This window comes from Zalophus californianus, chromosome 8, assembly GCF_009762305.2.
Source record: "Zalophus californianus isolate mZalCal1 chromosome 8, mZalCal1.pri.v2, whole genome shotgun sequence".
Taxonomy (NCBI): domain Eukaryota; kingdom Metazoa; phylum Chordata; class Mammalia; order Carnivora; family Otariidae; genus Zalophus; species Zalophus californianus.
Genome location: NC_045602.1, coordinates 21,744,608 through 21,772,593, shown reverse-complemented (window position 1 = coordinate 21,772,593; position 27,986 = coordinate 21,744,608). Strand labels below are relative to the sequence as shown.

At 48.6% G+C, this 27,986-nt stretch overlaps 1 protein-coding gene across 3 annotated transcripts in view; it reads left to right on the top strand.

The window, feature by feature from the left end:
- Positions 1–2,296: 2,296 nt before the first annotated feature.
- The window catches only part of OTOF (otoferlin), a 94,065-nt gene continuing 68,375 nt past the window's right edge, over positions 2,297–27,986 (top strand). For 2 of the 3 annotated variants that reach the window (XM_027623800.2, XM_027623801.2), the window contains exons 1-2: positions 2,395–2,473; positions 17,333–17,391. In XM_027623800.2, coding sequence (XP_027479601.1) covers positions 2,395–2,473; positions 17,333–17,391 — 138 coding nt within the window. Of the gene's footprint in view, positions 2,474–17,332; positions 17,392–27,986 lie in introns of all 3 variants that reach the window. The other variant, XM_027623802.2, reaches the window with a different exon arrangement.

Genomic DNA, 27,986 nt, shown 5'->3' with positions numbered 1-27,986 from the left:
TTCCCCTGGCCAAGGTCAAGTGCCCACTCTCTCCCGCACCATGACTTCCCAGCTGAGGGTACCTGTGAACCCGGCACCCTGTGTTCAACTTGTCTGTGTTCCAGCGAGTCTTGTGCTTGGGGTCCAACACCGTATCACATTCACCCCTGAGTCCCCAGCACCTGGTACTAGCAGGAGTTAGTATATGTTTGTTGAATAAATTTTGTAGTAAGAGTTAAAGAAATGGGTAATAGTAGGGAGAGTGGAAATTTAAAAAGTGAGATCTGGCTTAGGTTTCTGAGGGTCCGCTGGCTCAGCTAAGGGGTGCTCTGTGTTGGCAGGATGGAAGTACTGCCATTTTATCGATAGAGAAACTGAGGTTCAGCCAAGCTCAATGCTTTCTTTAGGGCAAGTTCATGGGCTTTTTCCTAAAGATGCACAGGCCTCTTGAAATTCACCCCTTATAGGAGAGAACCCTGAGAGGGCCTAGGGAGGAGATGGATCTTTTCTTCCCATCAAGTGCCACTAAGCCTTACTAATAAAGATCACTTAATGACCTCATTTATGGAACATGCTAGTTAATTTGTTTTTTAAAAAAGAGACATTAAACTTATCTGGTTTTAAAATTTTTTTTGGATATTCATTTGTATTTAATAAATACAATAGACTGAAATACTCTTTGCTTTATTGTGGTTAAATAAAAGTGAGAAAGGAGAGCAGCAATTGAGGAAGGAAAGGGAGAGAAGGAAATAGAACATAAATAGAAAAAGAAAAAAGAAGGCAATGTAGCAAAGAATCGTCTAGAGGGAGGCTCCTGTGACATCCTGCAGGTCACTGGACTGTAGAATTCAAAAGGACTAACCTCTTGTTAGCATGCTGTGAAAATTTAATGCTTCCCTTTTTGAACCTTTAGGCTCTGTTCCAGATACGTCACCAAGCTCACCCCTTATCCTGTTAACCTTCAGTGGGCATCCTACCATACCCAGGAGTCCGTGCGAGGCTCTGGGGCTGCAAAGATCAGGGCACCAGGGTCTCCCCATGGGGAGACCCGTGGGCAGCACAGATGAGGACCCCAACCCAGCCTGGGTGAAGGTGTGGGTGCAGAAGCACTTTTAGGATTGGGCACCTGTTGGGCTGAGTCCCGGCGAGAAGGCGGTGGTGGGTAAGAGCATTCCTTGCAGAGCAAACAGCAAGAGGAAGGGCGCAGACGGCCTTTTGCAGAGGCTCCAGGTTTAGGAATCCTGGTGCCCGGGGTCCCTTTCGTTATAAGCCTCTCCTGGGGTAGGTGGCTGGAAGAGAAGGCAGTTCTTTTTTGGAAATTTTGCCAGCTCTCCCTTCCCCACACGCCCCACCCCCAGCAGCTTACTGGACACAAGGCCTGACAGTTCTGCTCCCTTGAGACTCACTGGCCCAGCCTTCTCCATCCCCAGGCCCCAGGATGGGGTGAGGTTAGCTGCCTGGACCTTAAGCATTGCCCTTAGTAGAACATTAGCCTCTGAGGCCTTCACAGTTGGCCATCTCCCATCATGCTTAGCCTGGCTTCTGAGCTCCCCTCAAGCAGCATCCCGTCTTCCCAGGTCCAGGGATCCCAAAGCAGGAGGTCAGGACCCCACGTCCTGGGGGTACGATGTCCACCAGAGCAGCTGGAGGAAGTAACATCCCCTTTATCTCAGGGCTCCCATTTCTGACAGCAGCTACCAGGCACAGCCTTAGTGTTGTCTGGTGGATGCTGATTTTCCAGCTGGGGGGGCCTGGGTTGGGATTTCTGAGTGGCACAGTGGGACCTAGCCAGGCCTGGCCCATCCAGGTTCCCTGAGCCTCGTGGCCACCAGCAGCCCCAGTGGCCACCTTGACTGGGGGCGTGAATCCCCTCAAAACACCAGTGCAACAGCCCAGCCTCCTGCGTGCACAGATGGTGAAGCTCCTTGCCCCACGCGCCCCCCTTTCACACACGTGCCCATGCCCCGCTGCCCACTCGTGGTGGAGGAGCCCCGTGGAGAGGTGGGCAGGAGCTTCTGCTCCAGGGGCCGGGAGAAGCTGGGCAGGGCTTTATCTGGGAGCAGGCGGCTGCTGAATAATGAATTCCGACTCTGAGCCTGTACGCCCAGGCTGCAGGCAGGGTGCACAACACACACACACAGATCCACACACGCTGGGCTGACAACTTGGAGGGGCGGGGGCTGGCAGGGCTGCGAAGCTCTGTGAATCGCTGGAAGGAGCAGCTCGGCTGGCTCGGTTGCCTGGGTCTCTGTGGGCAGCATCGGAGGGGGGCGTGGGGGGGGGCGGAGGCAGCAGCGCGGTGAGGAGGGAGGCGGGTGCGGGAGGAGGGAGGCAGCCGAGCTCCAAGCTCCGCCAGGCTCACTCCTTCCCGGCTGCTCCCGCCCGCCCGGCAGCGTCCAGGCTCTACACACCAGCATGGCTCTGCTTGTCCACCTCAAGACAGTCTCGGAGCTGCGGGGCAGGGGCGACAGGATCGCCAAAGTGACTTTTCGAGGTAGGGAACCCCCTGTCTCAGAGGGACCCCAGCTCTGGGCTGATGGGGATGAGGCAGGGCAAGGGAGGACGGATGGGAAAAGTTCTAGCAGGGTTGGGGCGATGAGGCTTTTCATGGGCAGCCATCTGCCCCTGGCCCGACTGGCCGTTTGTGATTTCCTGTCACTCAGGGTCCCCCGTGTTGCCATGTCTGCATCTGGGTCCGTCCCTCCCTGCACTGGCCAACGTGCCATGTGCCCGGTAGGGCGCAGCGTCCTCTGCCTGCACGGGGTCCCGGGGAGGTAGAAGTGAGGACCCCATCTCCGAGCTCAGGGGGACCAGGGCGAGGAGGCCTCGCCCCGCAGAGCCTCCGTAGGCCCGCTCCTCCTCTGCCTCTCCCTCCACAAGATTTCCTTGGGCACAGGGTGGGGGTGGGCTCTGCAGACCGGAAGCCGCAGCATGGCTCCCCAGAAACCAGGCAGCCAGGGGCTCTCTGGTTGAGGATACTGTTGGCTTCTTGCAGATCTACTGGTGGGCAGGGATCCTGTGGGCTCCACTGGCCTCCCCTCTGTCGATTCTCTTCCTATCACCACCCCCCCCCCCGTGCATCCAGCAGCCATTTACTCTGATCTATGTGCCAAGGCTGGGGGCTGAGCATGACCCAGCTTCTGTCCTTGAGGAGCCCACCTCCAGTGGGACAGCAGGATCAGTGGGCAAACAGGCAGGACAGGTGCGCGAGATGCTGAGGATGGGGACGAGGGCCGTATGCAAGCCACAGAAGCAGCACCCAACTTGGGCTGGGGCGGGATGGTCAAGGAAGGCTTCCTGGGCGAGGTAGCACCTCAGCTGAAACCCAAGGGGTTAGCAGGAGGGAGCAAGGTGAGGAGGTGAGGGCAGAGCTGGTGCAGGGGACAGGATGCTCAAGGCTGGGAGCGGAACTGGAATGTGGAACAGGGAATAGAGAGAGGATCCATGAGGCTGGAGCGCAGAGTGAGAACAGAAGCTCAGGTGGGAGAGACAGGCAGAACCAAGGAGGCAAGGCTGTCCTTACCCTGAGGACAGGGGGCAGGCCCTGAGGGTTCTAAGTAGAAAAAAAATGAGGCCAGGCTTTCCTGTGCTTACTGCCCACCCACCTCTGCCTCTGCCCAGCCACAGCTCAGCCCTCTGGGCCAGGGGCATCTCTGGTGGCCTTTCACCAAAGGCCAGGGCACGCCTCACTAGACATGGCCCTTCTTCCCAGAGAAGGGTTGAGGAAGGGGGGGGGTGGGGGAGGAGCTGAGAGAAGCCCACCAGATTAGAGAGCAAAGTGAGCATCAGGCCCAGGCCCGGGTTAGGAGGGAGAGGTGAGAGCAGGGGCCACAGCCCTGGTGCCCACATTGCCCCGCAGTTGGACGCCCTGCATTTGGACGGAGGCCCAGGTTGTGCACAGAATCGGCAGGGGTGCGGGGGGATCACAGTGCTCCTGCTGGCAGGTGGGGGAGGAAAGGGTGGGCAGACTATTGCCTGTTGCTTCCCACACCAGCCCGAGGACGGCTTTGTCTGCAGCACCCTGGATCTCTGTGGGCCACCTGCTGGCTTTAGAAAAAGCAAGTGTGTGCTTTCATCTGTGAAACGGGTCCCTGTGTTCCACGGACAGCACCGCACTCGGCTGTTTAGCTACAGGGTGCTATGCTGTTGCCGCCACGACAGGACAGCCCCCGCTGCAGAAACCAGGCGCATTTGCAGGCAGGGACACCAAGGCCCTGTTGTAAAGAGATCTGTGTGCATTGGTGGAGGGGCTGAGGCACAGAACCTTACCCCCAGCCCTGGTGCTCAATCCTGCAAGCCCCTTTATCTCTTCCTGGTCAACCGGGGGTGAGCACACTGTCTATCTGATGCCCTCCTTTCTCTTTGAGCCCTGGGGCCGGCCCTCCAGCCTCAACGGAACACACAGGAATTTGCCTCTTTGCACACTGGGCCCTCTGGACCGAGGGGAGAGATCCACTTCCAAGCTGTGTACCTGCAGCAGGTGGCCGCAGACAGAGCTTTGGGGAAGGCGTTGGGCAGCAGGAATAGGCTGATGGCAAGCAGATTTCCAGAAAGCATCCTTTATAACAACCAGAGCAGAGATGCCTCACCCATTCATCTGCTGTAGCCAGCAGCTGACAACCAGAGACACCCCCAAAAGACCAACATTAACAACAGTTCAAAGGAACCGACCCTCTGAATGTGCCACAGCACCTCCCGGCATACACCACTGGTGTCCAAGCAAACAGCTGCCGGGGGAAATGAGAAACTGGTGAATAGTCAGAGGGAGAGGATGGCCCCGAGTTCCCTGAATCCCATGAGTGAAGCTCAATGACAGATTGGGTGAGGGAGCCCTAGTGGGTTGGGTCCGTTGGCCGCGGCCCAGGCAGACAGGATGAGCTGGCTGAAACATAGCTTGACCTTCTGTGCGGTGCCACCCAGGACACTTAGGGGCTGTGGCAGGAAAAGTTCTAGATAAGGAGTCAGAAGCCCTGGGTCCTCTGGGTTCTGCCTCTCACTTTGCCTCTCTAGTCCTCATCTTTAAAATGGGCATGTGGATAACATCTGCCTCACCGGCTTGCTTCAGTGAAACAATAGATGTTGGAGGAGTTTGAGGGAAGGGCATTCAGATGACTGCTATGTCTGTGAGGCACCCATTCCAGTGCTCCTTGGGGGCAGCTGCTGGCTCCCGAGCCATCTTCTCTCCGGCCCAACTTCCTCAGGGGAGAAGAGAAGCGCCTCTGAGGGCTTCCTGACCTGTGCCAGGAGCAAGCAACTCGGGCCTGTCCTCTGCTCTGTAGGGACCCCCCAGCTAAGATGTTCCTCAGGAACCTAGGCCTTGAGACCCCTGAGACCCCTGTTCCCATGTGGGCTGGGCACTCACCAGCTGTGTCCCTGGCCACCCCTCTCTTCCTGCCGCGGGGTCGGCCGGCTGCCCCACCCTCAGGCTCACACCGTACTCACCGCCCAGCTCCACTTCCAGCTCTTAGGTCTTAATCAAAGGTCACTCTTAACCTAATCCTGTCATTCATCCACTCACTGAATGTGCTGATATTTGTGGACAGGCCTAGGACCCTGGGGGTGAAGACGCAGCCCCTGCCTGCAGGAGTTACAGTCCGTTGGGTCACACAGGAGACACCAGAAGGCCTGGCCCCCAGTCCGAGTTGCGCAGAGCCCCAGAGGCTCGGCTTCGCGCGAACAAGATGAGACCGTGGTCCCCATTTAACTCAGAGGCCTGCAGCCAGAATCAGGAGTGGGCTGCCTCTTGATGGCAGGTCACTACTCAAAGAGAAGCGGTATTCTCCTAGTGTTTGTCCTTTTTCAATTGCTAACATAGTTCTCAGCATCAATCAGAACCAGGGAACACAGGGTGGATGGGCCTGTAAGTTCCTCTAGGCCAAGCTCTGTCCAGTGCTCAGCCCACCCAAACCTGGGGAGAACCAGTGAAGTAGCAACAGACTCTCTGGGGCTGGTCCCGTGATCTCCCTGTACTCCCCATCCCCGAGATTTCTTGCCAAGATACCAGGTTTGGGGATTGGATGTGTGAGTTGGGCGAAGTCTGGGAGCTGGGTCTGATCTCCAAGCAATTCCCTTAAACTGGTGATTGAACTGGTGATAAAGGTCAGCTTTATCAAAGACTTCTCCCTCCTCCTCTCCCGAGCCCACCCCACTGCATTCCCATAATCCTGAATTTCCTGCCATTCCCTAAAGATGCAAGCCCTGTATATCTCCAGACCTTGAGACATTTATTTCTTTTGCCTGGAACAACCCCCACACTCCATCTTGAGAACACCCATTGATTCTGTCCATCCTTCAAGGCCCCGCTGATATGTCACCTCCTCTGTGAAGCCTTCCCCTCCCTAGCTGTACCATGTGCATACTCCTGTCACAGCTCAGCTAGGGCGCTGGTATTTTAGAAACTGCCCCAGTTCTGTATGCTGCCCTTATGTCCCAGCACCTTCAAGACAGGGATCTGACCTTAGCTATCCTAACAGAGCCCCGTGCTGAGCCCTGGGCCCTGTCATCAAAATGAACACGACACAGCTCCTGTCTTGGAGGTATTCACTCATCAGTGGGTTTTAAATCCTCCACTGTGGCACTGCCATTCTTTGGCTCCGTGTCCCCAAATGTGAGCCCCTCACCCCCACCCCAGCTTTCTATCTGAGGGGGATCCAGGGCTGGAAGAGGCCTCAGAAGCCACGACAAGAACCCTCCATTGACCTCCCAGCCCAGAGGGTCTTCTGGGGCCCCAGGGGAAGCCTGACCTCATCCTCTAGCAAACAACCGGGAGTCCAGCTCTGGCCCACAGGTCAGAAGCAAGAGGGGCCTTGTGTGACCCAAGCCCTACATAGAACACGCTCTTTCTGAGCACAACTGCGTGGGTGGGGCTTCCTAGGCAAACCAGGGTCTCATAATCGGAGAGGGGAGCAGAGATGTGTGCAGACATAATGGGGAAATGTTGTCCGACTCAGGAGGGCCAAGGTGTGCCCTGGGGTGGGCCGTAAACTGCAGCCTGTTCCCGGGATGGCGGCTTCCTTCTTACGCATGTGGAGATGCGGTAGGAGGGGAGAGGGAGGGTTGTTTCGGGAGGCGAGACCATTCTGTGTGAGGGACTGACGGGGCCAGAGGCCAGAGGAGGGAAATCCCAGTTAAGTGCACTGACTGGGAGGCCCCCGGTTTGGCTGGAGCAGAGGCTGCAGGGAAGAGGAGCCAGGATCCATGGGGCCAGATGAGTGACGGCATGCTGGGGGGCAGCGGGGCCCCGGCCTGGGCATGGGGGACAAGATGCCCCCACTCATGGCTATGGAGACCACCCGGATTCCAAATTAGATTCTTTTCCCCATTAAAATGGAGGAGCTCTCCCTCTTGAAGAGAAATAGAACTATCTGGAGACTTCTCTGCCATCCCCGGTGAAGGAGGCAGAGTACCTCGGTCCTCTCAGTCCTGGGGTCCTGCCAGGATGCTGGGCCCGTATGTGCACTCTGGCCCTGCACCACACCTCCTCTCTGAGGGCTTGTGGGCTAGGTGTCGTCCCCCCACAAGGGGGTGAGCGTTGCCCCCACGGAAGGGGACAAATGGAGGGGACCCTTAAGACAGCCTCTGCAACCCACACTGGCTGTGGACCCAGCTCTGTGCTTGTGCTGTGCCTCCCACATCCCCCACTGTACCCAGCACACACAGGCCCCTCACCACCGGGGGGTGAGGGTGGGGACAGATCTTCTCTGTCCAAAGTCCCAGGCGGTAAATGTCCCCCCTCCCACCCAGAGCAAGCCAATGCAGACCTCGGAGAGCAGGCAGGATGCGCTGAAAATGCCCCGGGCTTCCCCTGCTTTGATGAGTGTGTTTTCATGATATGGAAATGACCACAAAATTGTCTTCTGCTACAAAGGCCCTCAGCAAAAATGTTGCCGGAAATGTGCTCAAGAATAGACTTGCAAATAATTCCCCTGAATTGCGATGCCTTCCCTGGTTATCGTACCCACCTTTACTCATAACATAAAAGTTATAGCTCTCCCACCTACACCCATGGCTGGGCCTGGTCCCTTTTTTATTATCAGCTTTTTATGATGGAAAGTCTCAAGTCCATACAAGAGTTGGGAAAGTAGTGCCTTGGCCCCCAAGCTCTGCCAGGGCAGTCTTCACACCTGTCAACTCCTGGCCAATTCTGGCCATTTGTTCCCCTCCTACCCCCAGACCCCAAATTATTTGGAAGCAAAGCCCGAACGCCACACCATTTCATCTGAATATATTCAGTACAGAGCTATGAAAGACAAAGACTCCATCTTTTTAAAACCCCATATTACATCCCTCGTAAAAAAATAACTCCTTCTTACTATCAAATATTCAGTCAGTGATCAAATTTCTAATTGTCTCATTGATGCCATAATTTTTTTCCAGGTCATTAAAAGCTACATTTTCATGAGCTTTGTAAATCCAGTATTTTATCATTCATTCACTCCTTTTTTCGTTCATCCGGATAATAATATTCGGTGAGCGCCAGTTCTGTGCCAAGTGTCATTTTAGGCATGGGTGTGACATGAATAAGCTAAAAAGACACGGTCTTAAGGGGAAGCCAGACATTGCACCAGTCACCATGAGCAGCATGGTGAATATTCTAGAAAGGGAGGTACAGGGCAGGGCAGCATGAGGCAAAAGGGAAGCCCACACAGACTAGGAGTTCCGGAAGCCGCCCTGAGAGGCCGCCTGGGGGTTCGTTAGGACAAGATGGCAGAAGAGCCCATGGGGTGGGAGGTGGGAACGACAGCTGTGCTGGTGTGGCCTGAAGCTGGGCTGCACGCGGGCAGGGATGAGATTTTACTGCGGGGGCACGGGCGATGGGCTGATACTTAAGCTGGCTCTTCTTAGCTGGGACAAAGCCTACAAAAGGCCCCATTCCAGGCAGAAGGGCTAATATCAGTACAGATGTGATGGTGTGGAGCCGCATCGAGGGTTTAGGGAGCTGGGGGTGCTCGCTGAGGATGTGGTGGGAGTGGCCTGGAGGGGAGGCAGGGCCCGAACACCGAGTGTTTGGAACTTCCGCTTTGTAAGTGAATAGGAGTTGATGCTTTTAGCAGGAGAATGGGAAAGGGACATCTGGTTTTGGAAAGGACTCTCGGGGATGTCAGCACTCCAGACCAGGAGCCCAGAGAGGAAGCTGTGTCTTAATGGGGAGGCTGTGGGTTTGGAGAAAAGGGATGACGTCGGTTCAGAGATGGGGTAGTGAGTTCTGGAGTTGGTAGTGAGCAAGAGGTCAGGACAAGGGTGCCTCTGGATTTCATACTTGGGTTTCTGGATGGGTGGTGAGGCCACTGGTGGAGGAGGGGAGCATGCAAGCAAGAGCAGGTTTGGGGGTGGGGGCACAGAAAGGACAGACTTGCCTGTCAGTCATTCTAGTGAAAATGCCCTCCAGGATGCCAAAGCTCTGGCTTGGTACAGTGAGCGCCTAGAAGGGTGGTTGGAGCCCAGTGGTTTGGGAGTCCAGGGGCTACGTGAAGGTCTAGGAGAAGGTGAAGATATGCCTGAGTCCTTACAGGGCTGCTTTGGGGTCAAGTGAAAAAGGTGATATATGTTAACAGCTCTACACACTGTGAAGTGCTATGTAAATATAAGAATTATGCTCTGCATCCCAGGCACCTGCAGCAGACTTCTAGAGAGATAAGAACAGAGCAGATTGTGACTCTCAGGGACTCCGTGGACTCAGGGGTTGGGGGGGGTGGGCTGAGCCTTACTTAATCCTCCTTGGGATTCCTGCTGAGACGCCGAATTCTGCCAGCCATGAGATGATGGGTGAAAACACCTGGAGCCACAAAAAGCAGGCTCCCCCGGGGAGGGCAGCAGGGCCCCCACAGTGCCTGGCACAGAGCAGCCCTCGGGTAGGGGTGACGCCTGAAGGAGCAGGGCCTGCAGGTGCAGCGGGAACAGTTGCAGTTAGTGGAGGGGCCACTCTGGAGGCCCCACCCTGGCAGCACCAGGCAGCCACAGCTCCTCGCGCCGACAGTTCCAGAAGGGTCTCCCGAGACAGAGAATATCATGTGATCATTTTTACCTGCAGCCCTTGTCTACTTCCTGCCTAGACTGATCCACCCTCAAGACAGTGGCTCAACAGTGTTTTGACTTTATTTTTTTTTTTTTCAAAGCAGAAGGGCTCAGTAGCTTAGTTGAAAGTCAGTTTCCACTCACTGGCTTTTTTTTTTTTTTCCCTCCAAGCCAAGGTTTAAGATAAAATCAGGGCTATGTTATAAATATTTTAACAATATTTTTACCCCATTTAAGAATGTAAAAAGGTCACCTTCCCACCAGGCCTTATTATATGCCCAGTGCCTGGCATAGAGCAGGGACTCTGTACAGCTTGTGGATCACTAGGACCACAGGTTCCTCTAATCAGTCACAGTAATGAGGGAACCTAACACCTGGCGGTTGCTGAGTATGTGGCTGGCACTGTCTTGGCTCGAGGGGAAATACCATGCTCTCTCTAGCTCAGTGCCTGGGTCTGAAAAATAGGAACGGAGGCCATCAGTTAGTTACATAGCAAAGTCAGAGTTTGAGTGAGCACTTAGAAGGAAATATAGGCTTAAGCTGAGCCTGAGAGATGGGGTTTATAATCCCTGCCCTGTCGCCTGCCTTGCTGATGAATCTCTGACATAAGCCTGAGTTTCTACTATGTGTACCTGGGTATTAACAGGACAAGGAAAGGAGAGATAAATGAGTGAAGGTGGAAATTATATTTGAATGAGATTTGTGGAAAATAAAGGGTTTGAAGTAGATGGAGCCTCCATCTAGTTGAGAAATGGGGGAAAGAGAAGGGGCAACCTTCCCTTATGGGGGGGCCCAGGGACTCTGCATAACCCAAGTCTGGCTTTCTGAGTCGCTGGTGATTTTCAGAGAACATATTATTTAAGGAATATCCGTGAGGGGAAAGTGTTATTACAGGAGATAATTACAAACAACTAGACATGAAAATCATTAGGGATATAGAACATTTGACAACACCATCAACCGCCTTGACTGAATTGGCATTCCTAGGACATTTCACCCCAAACTGAAAGATACACATTCTTCTCAAATGCACATGGACTATTCATCAAGATAGACCATATGCTCGGTAATTAAACAAGTCGCAATATATTTCAAATGACTGACATCCTGCAAAGTATGTTCTCTGACCCCACTGGAATTCACTTAGAAATTAGTAACAGTAAGAGGTCTTAAAAAGCTCCAAATATTTGGAAATTAAACAATACCCTTCTGAATAACCTATGATCAGAGAATTAAACAAAAGAGATATTATAAAACATGTCTAGTGGAATGATAATGAAAATACAACATGACAACATTTATAGTTTTAAATACCTATGGCAGGAAAGAAAAGTCTAAAATCAGTGATCTAGGTTTCTGCCTTAAGAAGCTACTAAAAAAAGATCAAATTAAACCTAAGTCTTAAAAACGTCATGCTAATTGAAGTAAGCCAGACACAAAAGACCACGTATCATATGAATCCATTTATATGAAATGCCCCGAATAGACAAACCCATAGAGATAGAAAGTAGATAAGTTGTTGCCAGGGACTGGGGCAATGGGAAATAACTGCTAATGAGTGTGGGCTTTATTTTGGGGTGACACCATATTCTGGAATTAGATAGTGGTAAAGGTTGCACAACCTTGTAAATGTACTGAAATCACTGAATTGTACACTTTAAGTGGGTAAATTATATGGTTTGCGAATTATATTTCAATAAATAGAAATAAATACAACCAAAAACTATTAAAACCAAGAGAATAAAAAAGGAAATGAGAAAGCCAACAAAGCTGAAAGTTGACTCTTTCAAAAAAATTAATAAAATAGGTAAACTGTAGCAAGAATGACCAAGGGAAAAAAAAAACCAAGAAAATACAAATTACCAATATCAGGAATGAAAAAAGGGATATCATTTCATTTAAAAGAAAATAAGAAAATATCATGAATAACTGTATCTCAATAAGTTTCTACAAATCAGATGAAATGGCCAAATCCCTTGAAAAACACTTTACCAAACTGATACAAAAAGAAATGGAAAATCTAAAGAGTCCAGGATCTATTAAAGAAATGAAATTCAAAATAAAAATGATGATGATAATGATGGTAAACTGCTTTCCCATCAAGAAAACTTTAGGTCTTCATAGCTTCACTGGTGAATCTTAGAATATATTTAAGGAAGAAATAATATTAATCTCACACAAACTTTTAGAAATAGAAAAGAAAGAACATTTTGTAACTCATTTTACGATACCAAACCCTGATAAAGATCTTATACAAAAAGAATATTAGAGCCCAATATCCCTCATGAACAAAGATGTAAAAATCCTTAACAAAATATTAGTCAATTGAGTTACAATCCATGAAAGGGATAACACATCACGAGAAGTAAATTTTATCCCAGGAATGCAAGGTTAGTTTAAAATTAGAAAATTAATCAAAGTATTTCACCATACTAACACAATACAAGAGAAAAACCACCAACAGATACAGAAAAGCTTTTGACAAAATCCAACACCTATTCATGATAAAAACACTCAGCAAACCAGGATGAGGGGAGATTTGATAAAGGACAACTACAAAAAACATCTGACTAACATCAGACTTAATCCTGAAACAAAGAATATTTATACACAGACTATTACTCAACAATAAAAAAATGAATTATTGATATATGTAATAACATGGATGAATTACCTAAATATTACATTGACCAAAAGAAGCCAGACACAAAGAAGTACATTCTGTATAACACCATTTATATAGAGTATAAAACAGACAAAACTAACATTTGGTGATAGAAATCAGAGCAGTGGTTACTTATAAGAGGTAGAGACTGATTAGAAAGTGAGCGGTGAGAGACCATCTTAAGAAAATGGAGATGTCCTAAATCCTGATTATATGATGATTACACAGGTATACTCAGTTATTACATCTGTGAATGTAAATTTTACCTCGTTAAAAAAAGAGCTAATCACACCTAAAATACCTAAAACTTGAGAAATATGTAGATGAGGAAGAAAATTGTTTCTGATTATATACTACTAAAAATAAGCTAACGCAATGTGATTCTCAGTAGAGAAGACCATTTTTATATTTGAGACATAACTTAAATGTCAAAAGCAAGAACAGGACCTTTTAATGGAATAATAGCCATTTTTAAATTGGATGATGAACTATGTCCCAGGTATACAAGCACTACCCTTTGCCCCTTTTTATGGATGAGGACACTAACAAAGAGAGGTTAACTTCTTCAAGGGCACATGCTTAGCAAGTGGTAGAGCTGGGGTTTGAACTCAGGCAGTCTGGTCCAAGAGCCTCACCACACTCTTCTGTGGCCCCTTGTACCTATAAGGGACTTGACACTTTACTCAGTTTCACAGTTTCCGGTTCCAGGATGTAGGCTGGCCCAGGATAATTGCCCCCAGTTTAGAGATGATGGCTCTGAGACTGCGAGGGATGGAAGCCAGCTCCAGACACTGGTACAGGGCATGATTTCCCTGAACGTCCTCAGGACATTCCCCTTCTCCTTTAGATGGCCCAGGCCCCACCCTGTGTCCTCTCAGGAGCCTAGGACCCAGGACCCCCCCTCTCGGGTCTTCCTTCAGTGGGCTGCTCCCTGAGGGGAGACCTTTTTCATTTCCCCCTTGGTCATCAGAACTCGCCTGTCCTGCGCCCTGCTCCTTCAAGGCTCCATTTTCTGCTCACACTCACAAACACTTGCTCACCTGGATGTCCCTCTCTCTATCTCCCCAGAGTCAATGCCCATGCCTCTACCGTGTCTTCCTTGATCTGCTAAGCTGAGGTCATTTCTCCTTGTCCTGTGTGCTCATTTTATTCACACTCTGTTTCATGCCAATGATTAAATTTTGCCTTGTATAGTAGCCTTTTACATGTCTGACCTATCCCCCTTCTGGATTGTAATAAGCGTCTTCGGTCAGCATCCCATGACAAAATGTCTTTGTCTAACCCCCTTCCCCTCCTCCCGGGCCGAATGGCCGTGCTGACACAGCGGGAGCAGAAGACCCCCTTGCATGTGGGAGTGAATGAATGCACACCAGCTAACAACCCAGTCTCTACATACCTGCCTTTTCTCAAGGTCTGGCTCTAACAAGGTCAACTGTCTGGAAGAGGGAGCTGTTTGGTGCAGAAGGGGCACTTTGTACCCTTAAGTCACATCACATGAAAGACTAGCACTCCATCCTGCAAATGAGGCAAGCATTGAGCTCACCTTCATCTAGGAGGGTAGCTGCAGGAGGGATATTTTAAATGGCAAATGACATACCAGATACTTCTATGAAACTTTGGACTCTTGAGTCCCTCGATCTGGGTGTATCAAATGTCATGGCACTTCTTAGAGTTGTGAGCTTAGAGTCTGCTATCCAAACTTCATTTACTGACTCAAGGAGGAGTTTATATTCCAAACCCAACAGCTCGGCTCTCCTACAAGCAGCTGCCTCCGAAGGAAGGGGGTGCTGTTCAATTTTCCCCACCTGATCTCCTGCTCACCCTATCCACAAAGCCTCCCCGCTGCAAGGAACAGGATATTTTCTTCCTCTTGAGCCTCATTCTCAATCTTCTCCATGGCAAGAAAGGTGATTGGCTATTGGGATTTTAAATGGTTTTGTCTGAAAGCCATTTAAAATGGAGTTGAAATGTCAACATGACCGGTGTTGGAAGTGGAAATGAACTTGAAAGGAGAGACGGGGTTAGGAATCCTCATTGATAACTTGGAAGGGATGACAGAGGTCCCCTGGCTCTGTCCTAAGGAATACAAAGGACCACCAGAATGATCCCCGCCACTGTTTGTAAAATCCACCTAAAATTCGGCTTTTCAAAAATGCTTAGGGACATTCTGCTTCTGTACAATTGATTTGATTTGGTTTAGCAAAATTTTTTTTAATATCTAAAGGTAAAATTTAGCTCATCCTTTTGACAATATTCACCACATTTAAATCCCCAAAGCTGAGGCAATGAGGTTTTACTGCACTTCAGAACAGAGCCCCAATGTACAAATTCTGCAGTGGCTAATTTCACTGCATTTTATATCCTCTCTAACAAGGCTGTAGGAAATCCGAAAGCCTCTGTGGCTTCCTGCACCATGTTGGATGGTCCCTCCCTGCCTCCACCCTGGCTGGGCTGCTTGGTTTTCACTCTGGGAAACCCTTGAACACAGCCATATCCAGGCTCATTACCATCTTCGAGGATGAAGAGGCCTTTGATGATTCAGAGCAGCAGGTCCTTGGGGAAGTCCCAGTGCACACATATGCTCACCTGATTCCCAATTTTTATTGTGTGTTACCTGTGGGGAAAATTACAAGCAGCTCAGGCACCATCTCTCGTGCTTCCCTGTCCTCCCCTGGCTGCCCTGGGGTTTGTGGATGAGATTTTTCTTTCTGGTTTTTCTGTTTTGTTTCGTCCCTGGCTAGTGCTAAAGAGTCTTTGCTTCCCATCTGTCTCCTTCACACCTATTTTCCATGTATATAGCTTCTGTTTTATAGCTTCTTCCTCATTATCTGAGATGCAGCCCCTCTTCCAACATGCCCATCCTCCAAACACACACACACACACTTCCACAGACCTCCACCTGCCTCTGACAGCAAATCCCTGGCCTCCTCCTTGTCAGGGATTAGCTACATACTTGCTCCCAAGTTCTAAAGACCAGGCAGGCCCTGGAGATCTCTGTACCAACCCCTCTGATTATGCGAGTGAGGGAACCAAGGCCAGGGGACAGAAGTGCCTCCCAGGGAATTGAGCCCTATCACAGTGCGGGGTCAGAGGGGGCTCCCTCCAACCCCTGCCTGGCGCCCCTCCCAGGCCCTCTCCGCTGCACTCAACTCAGTCCCAGAATGGGGCTGAATTCATCCTTGAGATAGTCCTCCAATGACATGCACCACTGGTTGAGGTTGGTGGGGATTTCAAAGCATTTTTCTTTCAGTGACAAAAGTAAAGCATGGGCATGGAAAAAATGTCAAACTTAAGTGTATATCGTCAAAGGCCAAAGTATGCTGCTTTCAGCCTCTTCATATTCCCCCTAACCAGAGGCAACCATTTCTAATGGTTTGAGATCTTCGTCTATTCACAGAGAGAAGAGTTCGGTTTGGTGTTGGGGGTGGGGGAGTCATGTACAGGATCCTTTTAAACATGCTAACTTTTTTTTCCCTTTGGCGTACAATTGAGAGATGAAAATAAATTGATCCTAAATAATAATTTCTTTTTAATGCACCCTATCTCTGAGTTTTTTCCTCATAGAAATTATGAGTCCTTCCCACATGCACCCTCCCCACACACACTAAAAAACAAAACAAAAAAAATCCCCTCAAAACCAATATTTAGCCTTCCTTCTCTGTACCACATCTCTATCTCACACAAAATCATATTTTGGGGTATGGATTATATGGTATTGAACGGGCAACTTGTTCCAGCTCCTACTAGACCATCAGCTCCCTGCGGGCAGGGATCCTGTGCATTGTAACCATTCCTTTATCCTGAGGCTCCAGGAGGTAACCTGGCACATTGTAGACTCCAGTGAATGTTTCTCAAAGTAAACTGAGCTGGCCCCTGCATCCCACACACTGCCTGCCCCATGCCCCCCAACCCTGCCCTCCATCCCTCCTGGTTATGGTTCTTCCAGGAATGGGGCCGGTCCTCACTGGATGGGCTCAAAGAACCGGCAGCTTGGCTTCTGCCCGGGCAGGTGGTGTATAGATGTGGGGTGGTGGGGTCTGGGAAAATGTGTGTCCATATCACACTCGATAGTGGGGGGGGGGGAGGGGATGACGTGTGGAAGAAAGCCCCCGAGGCTTTCCTCTCCAAGGCTGGCAGAAAAATGAACGGTGGGGACGCCCTTGGCTTTTGGGGGGGAAAAGGGTCTGGGGTGGGCCTGGCTTGGGCAGGAGCTCCTGGACCTGGCTGCAGACACAGTCACAGGGGGGGGCTGCCAGCTGGCAGGGGACCTGCCACCCTGGGGGACAAGGCTTCTGCTCAGGGCAGCCGCAGGCCAGGGGAAGCCAGCAGAGCTGAGAAGATGGCAAAGGGAGGCCAAGAAAGCCACCGGGAGAGCAGCAAGGTGAAGAAAAGAGCCCGGGGTTTCCCTCTCCTGTCTACCTCTGACCAGCCTGTCCCTTCTTCCTTTAGTGCCCCCATTTGTAAGGTGGAGCTGGTGGCCTTTGAACTGCCTGCATCAAAGGGCTCCCGAAGGGGGCAGATATGACAGTGCAGGCACTGCCTCAGCCCGGAGAGCTCAGCACACAACTCGGGGCCCCTGGCTGATAACAAGTGCTATGTGAATCCAAATGCTGTCGTGGCGACTGCCAGGCGGAAAGGTCTGACCCCAGCTTCTTGTCCTCTTTCCCCACCCAGGGCACGCCTTCTACTCCCGGGTGCTGGAGAACTGCGAAGATGTGGCTGACTTCGACGAGGTAGGACACCCTGGGGGCCTCTCAAGCCCCGGCCCCTCCACCTGGACCCCTCTCGGGGGCCTTTGCACAGGAGAGTCCGGTGCAGAGTGACTGACCCACAGAAGGGCAGTGTGGGCGCAGCCCATGGCGTTCTGCCCTCTGGGGGACTTTTATTCTCCAGAGAAAGGGCCCACAGTTGTCAGAGGCCTAAAAGGGAGCCCCCGGCTGAGGGCCCAGATGCACTGCAAGAGGGGCTTCCCTCCCCAGTTCCCTGGGCACGCGGAGGGCTCAGGCTAAGCCCACCTGGGCTTCCAACAAAGCCAGTCTCATTGAGATGTCACGCTTGTCTCTCTAAGAGCGATCGGGGTACCTCTCCCACTGTGTCTCCCCAAAAAGCTATTTTCCTTTTGAACCTTGGGCTCAGAGGGTTGAGTAAGTCATTTGCCCCTGTTAATGGCACATTATCTCAGCGTTCCCACAACCCTGCCCTTATTCGGATGTGTGTTTGCGTGTGTAGTATACGTGTCATTCTCCTTTACCCCCATATTCCTTCTCGCTCTACAACCATTCCGATGTGTTTAATGTGCATCTTTTGGTTTCCTGCATGTTCTTACAAAATTTGTGCGGCTCTCTTGTGAGTATGTAACTTGTGTTTCCTTAAATGGTGTTGTGTTACATATTTTACTTTACTTCACTGAGCAAGATGTTTAAGTTCCATCCATGTTGCTACGTGAACCTGTTGCTTCTCCCTGCTGCACCGTACTCTATGGTACGTCCAAAACGTATGAGGGTGTTCAGCCATCCTGGTTTGTCTGAGACCGAGGGGGTTCCTGGGACACAGACCGAAAGTGATGAAATGGGAAAAATCCTGGTCTAACTGGGATGAGTTGGTCATCCTGCACATCTTTACCTACTTACTCCTCCAGAGAGGAAACTCCAGCTTGCCTCTAACCACCTCCAACCACCAGAAAGGCAACGAATATTCTTATGCATGTCCCCTTTGGACTTCTGCGAACATTTCTCTGGAATATACCCCAGGACCTGAAATTGCTGGCTCACAAGATATGCATACGCTTAAGCTTACTCAGCACTGCGGGGGTCTACACTTCTACCAGCAATGCATGAGGATCCCTGATTCCCACTCCTTATCTACTCCTACTAGTATTCAGCTTTCTAAAGTCTAACAGTGGTGCCTCATTGTCCTTTTAATAATACATTTAAAGTTTCCTCTTTTGTAAATTGCCTGTTCATATTCTTTGCCCTTTTCCCCTATGGGTGTAGCTTTTTCTTATTGATTTGCAGTAGCTTTTTATATGTCTGAGATATCAACCCCTTGTTGGATTTAGAGATTGAAATTTCTGTCAGTCTGCCATCAATTACCTTTGTCCCCTCGCTGACTAGAAGTCCTTAATCTTGGTGTGTTTTCAAATTTTGCTGAAGACGTCTTTATACTCTTCTACGTTACAGGTATATTTCCCTACATTTTCTGATTTATAATTGTAATTTTTTTACCTTGTACGTGGTTTTAGAGAGGGGTACAATCTTATTTTTCTCCATATAAGAAACCACTTTTTTTAGCATCAATTTGCTAAGCAATCAATCATCTTGTCTCCATTTAGGGTCTATGTCTTAGCCTTCTATTCTATCCCTTTAATCTGTTTGTCTGTTCTTGAACTTTATCACACTGTACTCATTAATATGGTGTTTTTGTATGTCAGTATCTGATGAGGCAAATTCCCTGTTTACTCTTCCTTTTATTTATTTATTTTTTTTTTAATTTTTTTTAAAGATTTTATTTATTTATTTGAGAGAGAGAGAGAACGAGAGATAGAAAGCACGAGAGGGAAGAGGGTCAGAGGGAGAAGCAGACTCCCTGCTGAGCAGGAAGCCCGATGTGGGACTCGATCCCGGGACTCCAGGATCATGACCTGAGCCGAAGGCAGTCGCTTAACCAACTGAGCCACCCAGGCGCCCTACTCTTCCTTTTAAAGGGTGAACTATTTATGGACCTCTATTCTTCCAGATAATTTTTATTTATTTTTTTTTAAAGATTTTATTTATTTATTTGAGAGAGAGAGAGAATGAGAGATAGAAAGCACGAGAGGGAAGAGGGTCAGAGGGAGAAGCAGACTCCCTGCTGAGCAGGAAGCCTGATGCGGGACTCAATCCCGGGACTCCAGGATCATGACCTGAGCCGAAGGCAGTCGCTTAACCAACTGAGCCACCCAGGCGCCCCCAGATAATTTTTAATTAAGCTTATCAAGTCCTTCCAAAAATCAACTGGAATTTTGATTAAGTTCCATTGGATTTAAAAATTGAGTGGGATGTCAATTTTCTATAAGATTAAATCATCTACTCAAATTATCCACCATCCTTTCCTAGCATTTTTAAGTTTACTGCAGGGAAGTTATATGATCTTGATTATTTGCTTCTCTTTTTTAAACAAGATTTATTTATTTATTTTAGGGGGGTGGAGGAGGGGCAAAGAGAGAGAATATCCAAGCAGACTCCCGCTGAGCAAGGAGCCCACATGGGGCTCAATCTCACAACCCATAAAATTAGGACCTGAGCCGAAACCAAGAGTGCCACCCAGGTGCCCCAATCTTGATTATTTTCTGGATGCTTTCCGGTTTTAGTGTTATCATGAATGGTGTCTTACTTTTACTACATTTTATAGTTGATTATTGCTGACCTAGCGAAATGCTTTCTCTTCCTTTAGAAGTCCCCCTTTTATCTGACAAACTTGATGAGGTCTCTTACTTGTTTTCATAGTTTGTTCTGTTTCTTATGTAGGTGATCATGTCATCTACAAAAAGAGGTTTTATCTCTTCCTTTCAGTCCTATCCCCTTACTTCTTTATCTTTCCATAGAGCATTGACCACGATCCCTAGTTCTGTTAGACAGTAATGGTGATTAGTGGGCATCCTTTCTGTGTCTCCAGTATTAAAAGGAGTAAGTGCATCTAAAGTTTTGTCATCATATATACTTGCTGTAATAGGATCTTACTATTTAAACTTGTCTAAATTTTTTGCTAAGAGTTTTTATTATAAAAGGTTGTTGAACTTTAAAGTTTCTTCTGCATCTATTGAGATAATCATAACTTTCCTCCTTTAGCATATTCCATAATGTATTACTTTTAATACACTGTTATATTCAACTGGCAGATATTTTTATGCAGCACTTTTGCAGCTACGTTTGTAAAATTTTCATCATTTGATAATGCATAAAATTTTCTGGAACAACATGCATAAAATAGAGATTTTCTCTTCCTTGACCTTTTGGAAGAACCACATGTAATGGCCTCTAAGTCTGGATGGTTTTGGAAGGGGCCTCTTCAACCCCCTTTTCAATTTCTCTGTGTCTTCTTGCACCAGTTTTGGATTTCTATATTTTTCTAGGCATTTTTACATTTCATCTAGGTTTTCAAATTTATTAGCACCTATTTGATTCTAAAGTTTTAAAGTGTTTTTTGTGCCTGTAGCTATTTCCCCCTTTTTATTCCATACTGCATTTATTTTTACCTTCGTTCTATTTTTCTGGTCTTGCTAAAGATCTGTTTATCTTATTAATCTTTCTGAAGAACCAGCTTTTGGCTTCATTAATCTCTTCTGTTGTTCACCATTTCACTGATTTCTGCCTTTTTCTTAATTATTTCCCTTCTCCCCGTTTATTTTATTTTGCTCTGTGGCTCTTTTCCTAACTTCCTGAATTGAGTGCTAAGTCTGTTATTTTTAACTTTTCTTATTTCTTGATAAATGTAAGATATATATTTTGCTCTATATTAACCACATCCTACAAAAGTTTATATGTATTTTCACTATCTTCAGGTATCTTCAAATTATCTTCAAAATTTATTTAATCTTCAATTATCTTCAAAAAATATAAAATATTTTTTATATTCCTTTATGATTTTCTTTTAAAACCGAGTTATATAATAATGTTATTTAGTTTCCAAATGTATATGACATGTTAGCTCCTTATTTTTTTTCATTTCTAGTTTTCTTGCATTATGATCAAAGAACACAGTCTGTATGACACTGATCCTTCAGAATTTATTGAGACCCCGATTATGGCCTCTATTCATGGTCATAAATGCTTCCTCTACCTAAAAGGAATGTGTTCAGTGGAGGGTTCTCTATAGGGTGCAATATAACTTCAGGCTTCTTAGTTATACTATTCAGTTCTTCACCTTTTCTGCTTATTTTTCTCTGCTAGATCTATCAGTTTCAAAAATGATTGCAATAAAATCTACTTCTACAATTGTTGATTTACATGTTTCTCCCTGTAGCTGTCATTTGTTGCTTGATGTGTTTTGAAACTGTATTACTAGTAAGTTCTCTGTGTTCATGATGGCTATATCTTCTTGTCTATTTTTCCTTTTCCTGGTACTTAATATCCTTCTTTGTCTCTTATGACATTTTTTGCATTACTTTCTAATTTGCCAGATGTTACGATTACAATCTCAGCTAATTTTGGCTCATTTGCCCTATCTCTTTCCATTCTTTTATTTTCTTGGTATATCTTTTTTCATGTTTCCATTTTCAGTATTCTTGTGCCTTTAAATTCAAAGTGTGTCTTTTTAGGGCATGTATTCTTTTTTTTTTTTTAAGACTTTATTTATTTGTCAGGGAGAGAGAGAGAGCACAAGCAGGGGAAGAAGCAGGCAGAGGGAGAAGCAGGCTCCCCACTGAGCAGGGAGCCCGATGCGGAACTCGATCCCAGGACCCTGGGATCATGACCTGAGCTGAAGGCAGACGCTTAACGGACTGAATCACCCAGGCGTCCCTAGGGCATGTATTCTTAGATTAAATTTTCTCTCCCAGCGTGATAGTCTCTGTACTTTGATCAGTTGTATCCATTTCCATCTATTGTAATTGCTATTTTGCTTTTTATTTCTACTACCACCTTATTTTATATTTTCCATTTACTGTCCTTTTCATTTGTTTTCTTTTCTCCTTTCCAGCCTTCCATGGGATAGACTGGGTTTTCTTTTGTTGGGTGAAAGTTATACATTCTATTTTTGTTTCCAAGGTAGTCACCCTTTCTTGGTCACATTTAGGTATCCCTGTAGATAGCTGGGAAACAAAACAGTAATTATAGTTCCCCTATCATGACAAGGATTGTAATACTCTCCTAGGCCACTTTGATTTCCCTACCTCAGCCCACACCATCTAGGTTATACAATTTTCATTCTAGGTTCTTATGAATGTTCTTATGAATGTGTTCTCCTTTTCTTCTATTTGTCCTAGCCTTCTTTGTCTTTTCAAGGACAACAATGGTTTTTACGAAGCTATCTGATCACCTTTACTTTTCCTATCTCTTGAAGCATCCCTTGACATTGTTTTTTTCTTCTTATTTGAGTACTTCCTCTAAAAGAAGTTTCAGTCTGGGACTTTGTGTAGCCAACCTTCTAAAGCTTTATAAATCTGAGAACAGTTTCTTATTTCTTCAAATTTGAATGAGACTTTCACTAGATATAAAATTCGAGGCTCAAAGTTCTTTCCTTTACTTCAAAATATCAGTGCCTGTTGCTATTGAGAAGTCTGATGGCCGTCTGGTTCTTGAACCTTTGCGTGGGATTTTTTTTCTCCCTCCCTGGGGAAAAAAAGCATAATTCCTTTTTCTTTGATAGCCTCAAATTTTATGATAATGTGTCTAACTGTGGGGTCTCTTATCTCTCCTGTTTTGCTCCATTTTGTGAGCTCTTTTCAAATCCGAGGCTTTTCGTCTTTCATTTATTACAGAAAATTCTATCTCCATTATTTTTTTCAAATATTCCTTCCATTCAGTTTTTATATTGTTCTCTTCTCTGCGCCCCATGTTATCAAATGCTGCTACTTTTACCTCTAGCTGCCATTTCTTTGCTTTTATATTTTTTCGTCTATCAGTCCTTTCCTGCTGTTTTCTGAGGGAGTTCTTCAAAATGATCTCCCAATTTACTAATTTGTTCTTTTTTTCTTAAGATTCCTTGTTCTTGTTTTATATTGCTAATGAATGTCTTTATGGTCCATTTGTCCTAATGATCCTGCCCCCATTGGTATATACTGTTCAGTGTGTTGTCTTGCCTTTACAAGAAATGTCTCTCCAAGTGTTTGTTCACTTCGCCCAGTTCAAGTGCTCCTGATATCAGCTACGCTATCTGCTGACCGGTACTGGTGAAGTATCAAAGGCCAGGTCGGTCAGGCCCTGGGGGTTGAAGGGCAGGCATGAGCACCGGGGGGGGGGGGGGGGGGGGGGGGCTAGTCACCACAGAAACAGGCAAGGTCTCATCTCTAAGCCTTAAGGAGAAACACGGCAGACAGAAAGCAGGCTAGATTTTTAACCGACTAGTTTTGAGGTTGCACTGAGAGGCGGTCCATGAACACCTATTTTTGTCAATCCTCATCCCAGTAGGGCTGTTGTCACCATTTTATCAGTAAAGGAGAAGGCAACAATCACCCCAAGGTAAAGCCAGGGATCAGTTAAAAGCAGACCTGATGAAGATTTCTTCCCACCCATTGTCCCACTGCCGAGTCTGCTCCCTGGCCTCCCCTGGGCAGCCTCCATCCCCGCTCCCGACCCAGATCAGCTCAAAGAGGCTTTGGTCTCTCGTTTCTCACAGTTGTTTGTCTGTTTGTTACTTCCTAGAATCCATATTTCCTTCCTGCTTCTAGAGTTTCTCCAGGATTGATTTTGGGGTCAGAACCTACGGTCCTAAGTTACCATCCTGGCATGAAACAGGAGTTCTGCTGTGATGCTGTGACCCCCCCAGAATAGCTTATGCCTTCTTTCTTGAGCTTTGTTTCTAATCTTTGGCTCAGCTGGGCTGGGAAGGGCCTCATGGCAGACTGTTTCCTTTGAAGCTGGTATTTAGCTGAGCAGCCACCAGGCTGAGAGGCCACCCAGAACCCCTGTCTCTTCCTCACATTGGGCCCATCCCACATAGTGTGGCTGTGTCTGTAGGCCCATAGCTGCAGGCACAGGGAAGCAAGGCCTTGACCTTCTCTCCTGTGCTCAAGAGTAACCAGTGACCGTCACAGCCAGCAGGCTGTGCCCTCCACAAGGACAGTTCTGTTCTAGATGTCTCCCCTCTTGGCTATGTGACTTTGTTTCTAAGCCTCTGTTACCCATCTGTCAAATGGGACTGATGATAGGTATGAGGTCTCTTTGTCAAATGATGAACAAAATGAGGTGTGATGGTGACAGTGGAACCATGGCTGCCTTCAATGCCAGCATCTTGGCCTTGGGCTTGCCCCACTATGCAACCTATGCTTCCTTCCCCTCCCCACTCCCATCAGTCAGGGCCCCGAGAGGAGAGGTTGGTTGAATGGAGACATAGGAGCCTGGCTCAGTCCCTCACAGTCCTGCCTCCCTGGGCCTCTGCCCCCAGTCATCCAGGCAGGGCATCTGACTCCTTCTTTTGCATCAAGTCTCCCAGGGGACTTGTCTGCCCAGGCCTCAGCCGGTGAGCAACCTGATGCCTCTTCCAAGGGCGCAGCCACCCCTTTCCATTAACTGCTCCTCGGGACACCTGAGCCATAGGTATACATGACATTCAAAGTTAATCACCGTGTCCTTCCTCTTCCCGATGCTGCCCAACACGGGGCAAGTGGAGAGTCGGTCCCTGCCAGCCCCAGGCACAAGCATGGGGCAAATTTTGAGTGCTTCCTGTGTGCCAGGCGAGGATACCCCAGAGGGGGAAGCAGGATCAACAGCTCATGAGGATCCATGTAGGAACTTGGGCATGGGGGAGCCTGCTCTGGTTCCATGGTGAGAGAGTGGGGAGTGGGCAGATGCCGGGGAGTAATAAGCAAAAGCACATGGCCAGAGTCAGAGAGTAGTCTCAAGATGGGGAGAAGTGGTCCTCACCTGGGGAAAGTCCTACCCACCCATGAGCTGACTAGGAAGTTTCTGGTTGTCACAGTGGGGAACCCACTGGCCCTTCATGGAATGGGGCCCAAGGATGCTAAATGACTTGCAAAGCTCAGGCTCTCCCACACTGCAGGGACTTGCCCATCACTTCCCCGGGGAAGCCCCATCTGACAATCATGGCGGCAGCTTCCAGAAGCAGCACTGCTTCCTAAGCAATCCTCTTCCATCCAATCTCCATAGCAACCTACAGATGATGAAGCTCAGGCTCAGAGAGCATGTATTCTTCCCAAGGGCTGTAAGTAGCAAAGCCAGGGCTCTAAGTCCATGCTTAGATTAGATTAGAAACCCACTCTGGATGCAGCAGTAGGAAGCTACTCCTGGGCCTGACCCCCAACACCCTCATAAGGCCTTGTTTGGGGGTCTTTCCATGCCCCCTGCCACCACTCCTCCCTCTGAGAAGTGGCCAGCAGTCTGGCTGCCACTGGCCAGCACTGCACTCCCACCAAGCGGGGGAGGCAGCCCTCCACCGCCTGCTCACGGAGGGCCCAGGGGCCTGGGTCAGCTCGGCCCCCAAAGAGAGCCTGGAACTGCCCACACACTTACACCTGTCTCTCCAGACTGGGGTGGACAAGTCCTAAACTTCCATGCTAGTCCCTGAAAGAAACAGCCTATCTGTGGTTCTAGAACAAGCTGGGGAAAAGGAGCTCATCGGTCCCTTGCAAAACTTCTGAAGGCCTCTTGGCTTTTTAGAAAGTCTCTTTTCTCACGTTTACTGTGCCCAGAGCCTTCGAAAACCAGCTCAGTGAGGTACAAAGCACATTGGCCTGGGAGTCGTGAGAACTGGCCTATAGTCCTCACTGAAGTATTAACAAACTCTGTGGCCACTCAACCTCTCGGGACCTCAGACACCCCTTTTGTAAAAGGGGAGATACTCCCTGCTCTGCCTGCCTTGCAGGACAGATGCATGGCTGAAAAATGAAATAAAAGACAAGATAGCAAATGTCTCTCCCTTCTCTGCCCAGACAAGGGTGAGAGGGGCTGCTGTGGGCTGGGCCGAGGAACCTGAGTGGGGAGGAGGTGGCCTTGGAAGAAAGACAATTCTTCGGACAACAATGGGTGGAAAGAGAACCTGGATGTGGTATCTCCTTTCCCCGAGGCTGGAACCTGAGACCCTGCATTTAACCTACAGCTCTGGAGGAGGGAGGGAGTTGGGGGGGGGGGTAAGGGGAGACAGACTCTGTGCCAGGCCAGCAGCTAGCAGAGACCCCTGCCCTGGGGGAATGAGAGTGGTCACACTGAGCCCACCCCAAGCCAGTTTGATTTCGCTCTAAGCCAGGCCTACATGGACCGGACTCCACAGGAGAGGCCACGGCAGCAACAGTACTTGTAGGAAGAAGAAGAAGAGTAGCTGCTATATCCTGAGCACCTAGTGTGTGGCAGGATGGGCTGAGAGCTTCACACAAGCATTATAACTCACTGGGTTAGTATCATTCCAGGTAATAAATCACCACAATCAGGATTTGAACCCAAGTCTATCTGATCCCAGAGCCTATGGTCATTTGCAAAGTGAACCTGCCCTCAAGGGGCTCAGTCCAGTGGGGAGATGGACCCAGTACAGACAAAGATGGACCATGGGTCTTTTGGACTCAGAGGAGTCATCAACCTGGGGGTGGGGAGGACAGGGACTGATTCCTGCCCACGTCACTTGTACCTGGAAGTCATGGGCTGTGAGCTCCATGGGGCCAGGAATCTACCTGTCTGGTTCATCAATGGCCTGGCACCCAGCACAGGGCACAAGGAATATTGCCAAGTGAAAGAATGAACCCGACTTGAGTCTTGGGTCTTTAAATTCCCAAGACATTCTCTTTCCATTGCATTCTAAAGCTCTGCAGCACATTCCAATCCCTCCCCCCCGCCCCACCAAATCTAGAGGACTGTCCCTTTAAGTTCATCATCTTGCTGATTTAGGATGGTTTCTGACCTAGTGAGTGATGAAGTTCAGGATAATCCAGGTCATTCCCCAGCCCGCATCAGAGAAACCTTTCCATGGGTCCTAGATCTCTGGGGCTGATAGGATGCAGAACTCTGCCACCCTGGCCAGCACCTGCCAGGTCAGGGCCAAGCCATGAGCTGGCGATCTAGGTCACGGCTCTACATTCCCAGGGCTCCTGAGACCTCCCCCTCTCAAGAAAGGTTCTCCTTTCCTCCTCCTGCCCCTAACACTTGCCACCTTACTTCTGTCAATGTTCCCATCATGAGTGGCAATTTCAGGTCCGTGTGTGTCTCCAGAACTATCCAGGAACTAGGAAACACCTCTGCATTCTGTACTGCCCACAGTGCCATGTACAAAGCCTGGCACAAGGAGGTGCTCGGCAAACCCAAAAGGTGCTCAGAAAACATTTGCCCTTGAGTGGGGCTTGCTGGCTGGTGACATCTTGAGTGGCAGTGTTTGGCTTAGCTACTATCTGAGTCCCCCAGAGTGTTTGGAGGCCGACATGGCATGGAATCTTAAATGCTGTGTGGATTCCCTTGGCCCAGTCTCTGGGCCACCAATGTTCAGGGCACCTCAGAAATAGAAGGCACAACTTTCAGCTGTTGTGGCCACGGGAAGGGAGTCACGCTGGTGCTGTCTCAGGCTGGAGAAAGGCCCTTTGTTCCCAGAAGCCTCCTGCAGTCCCTACAGTGCCATCCCCAAGAATGCCAGGCCTTGCCCTGGCTCCTGGAACTAACAATACAAGACTCACTATGATGAGCCACCATGTTGG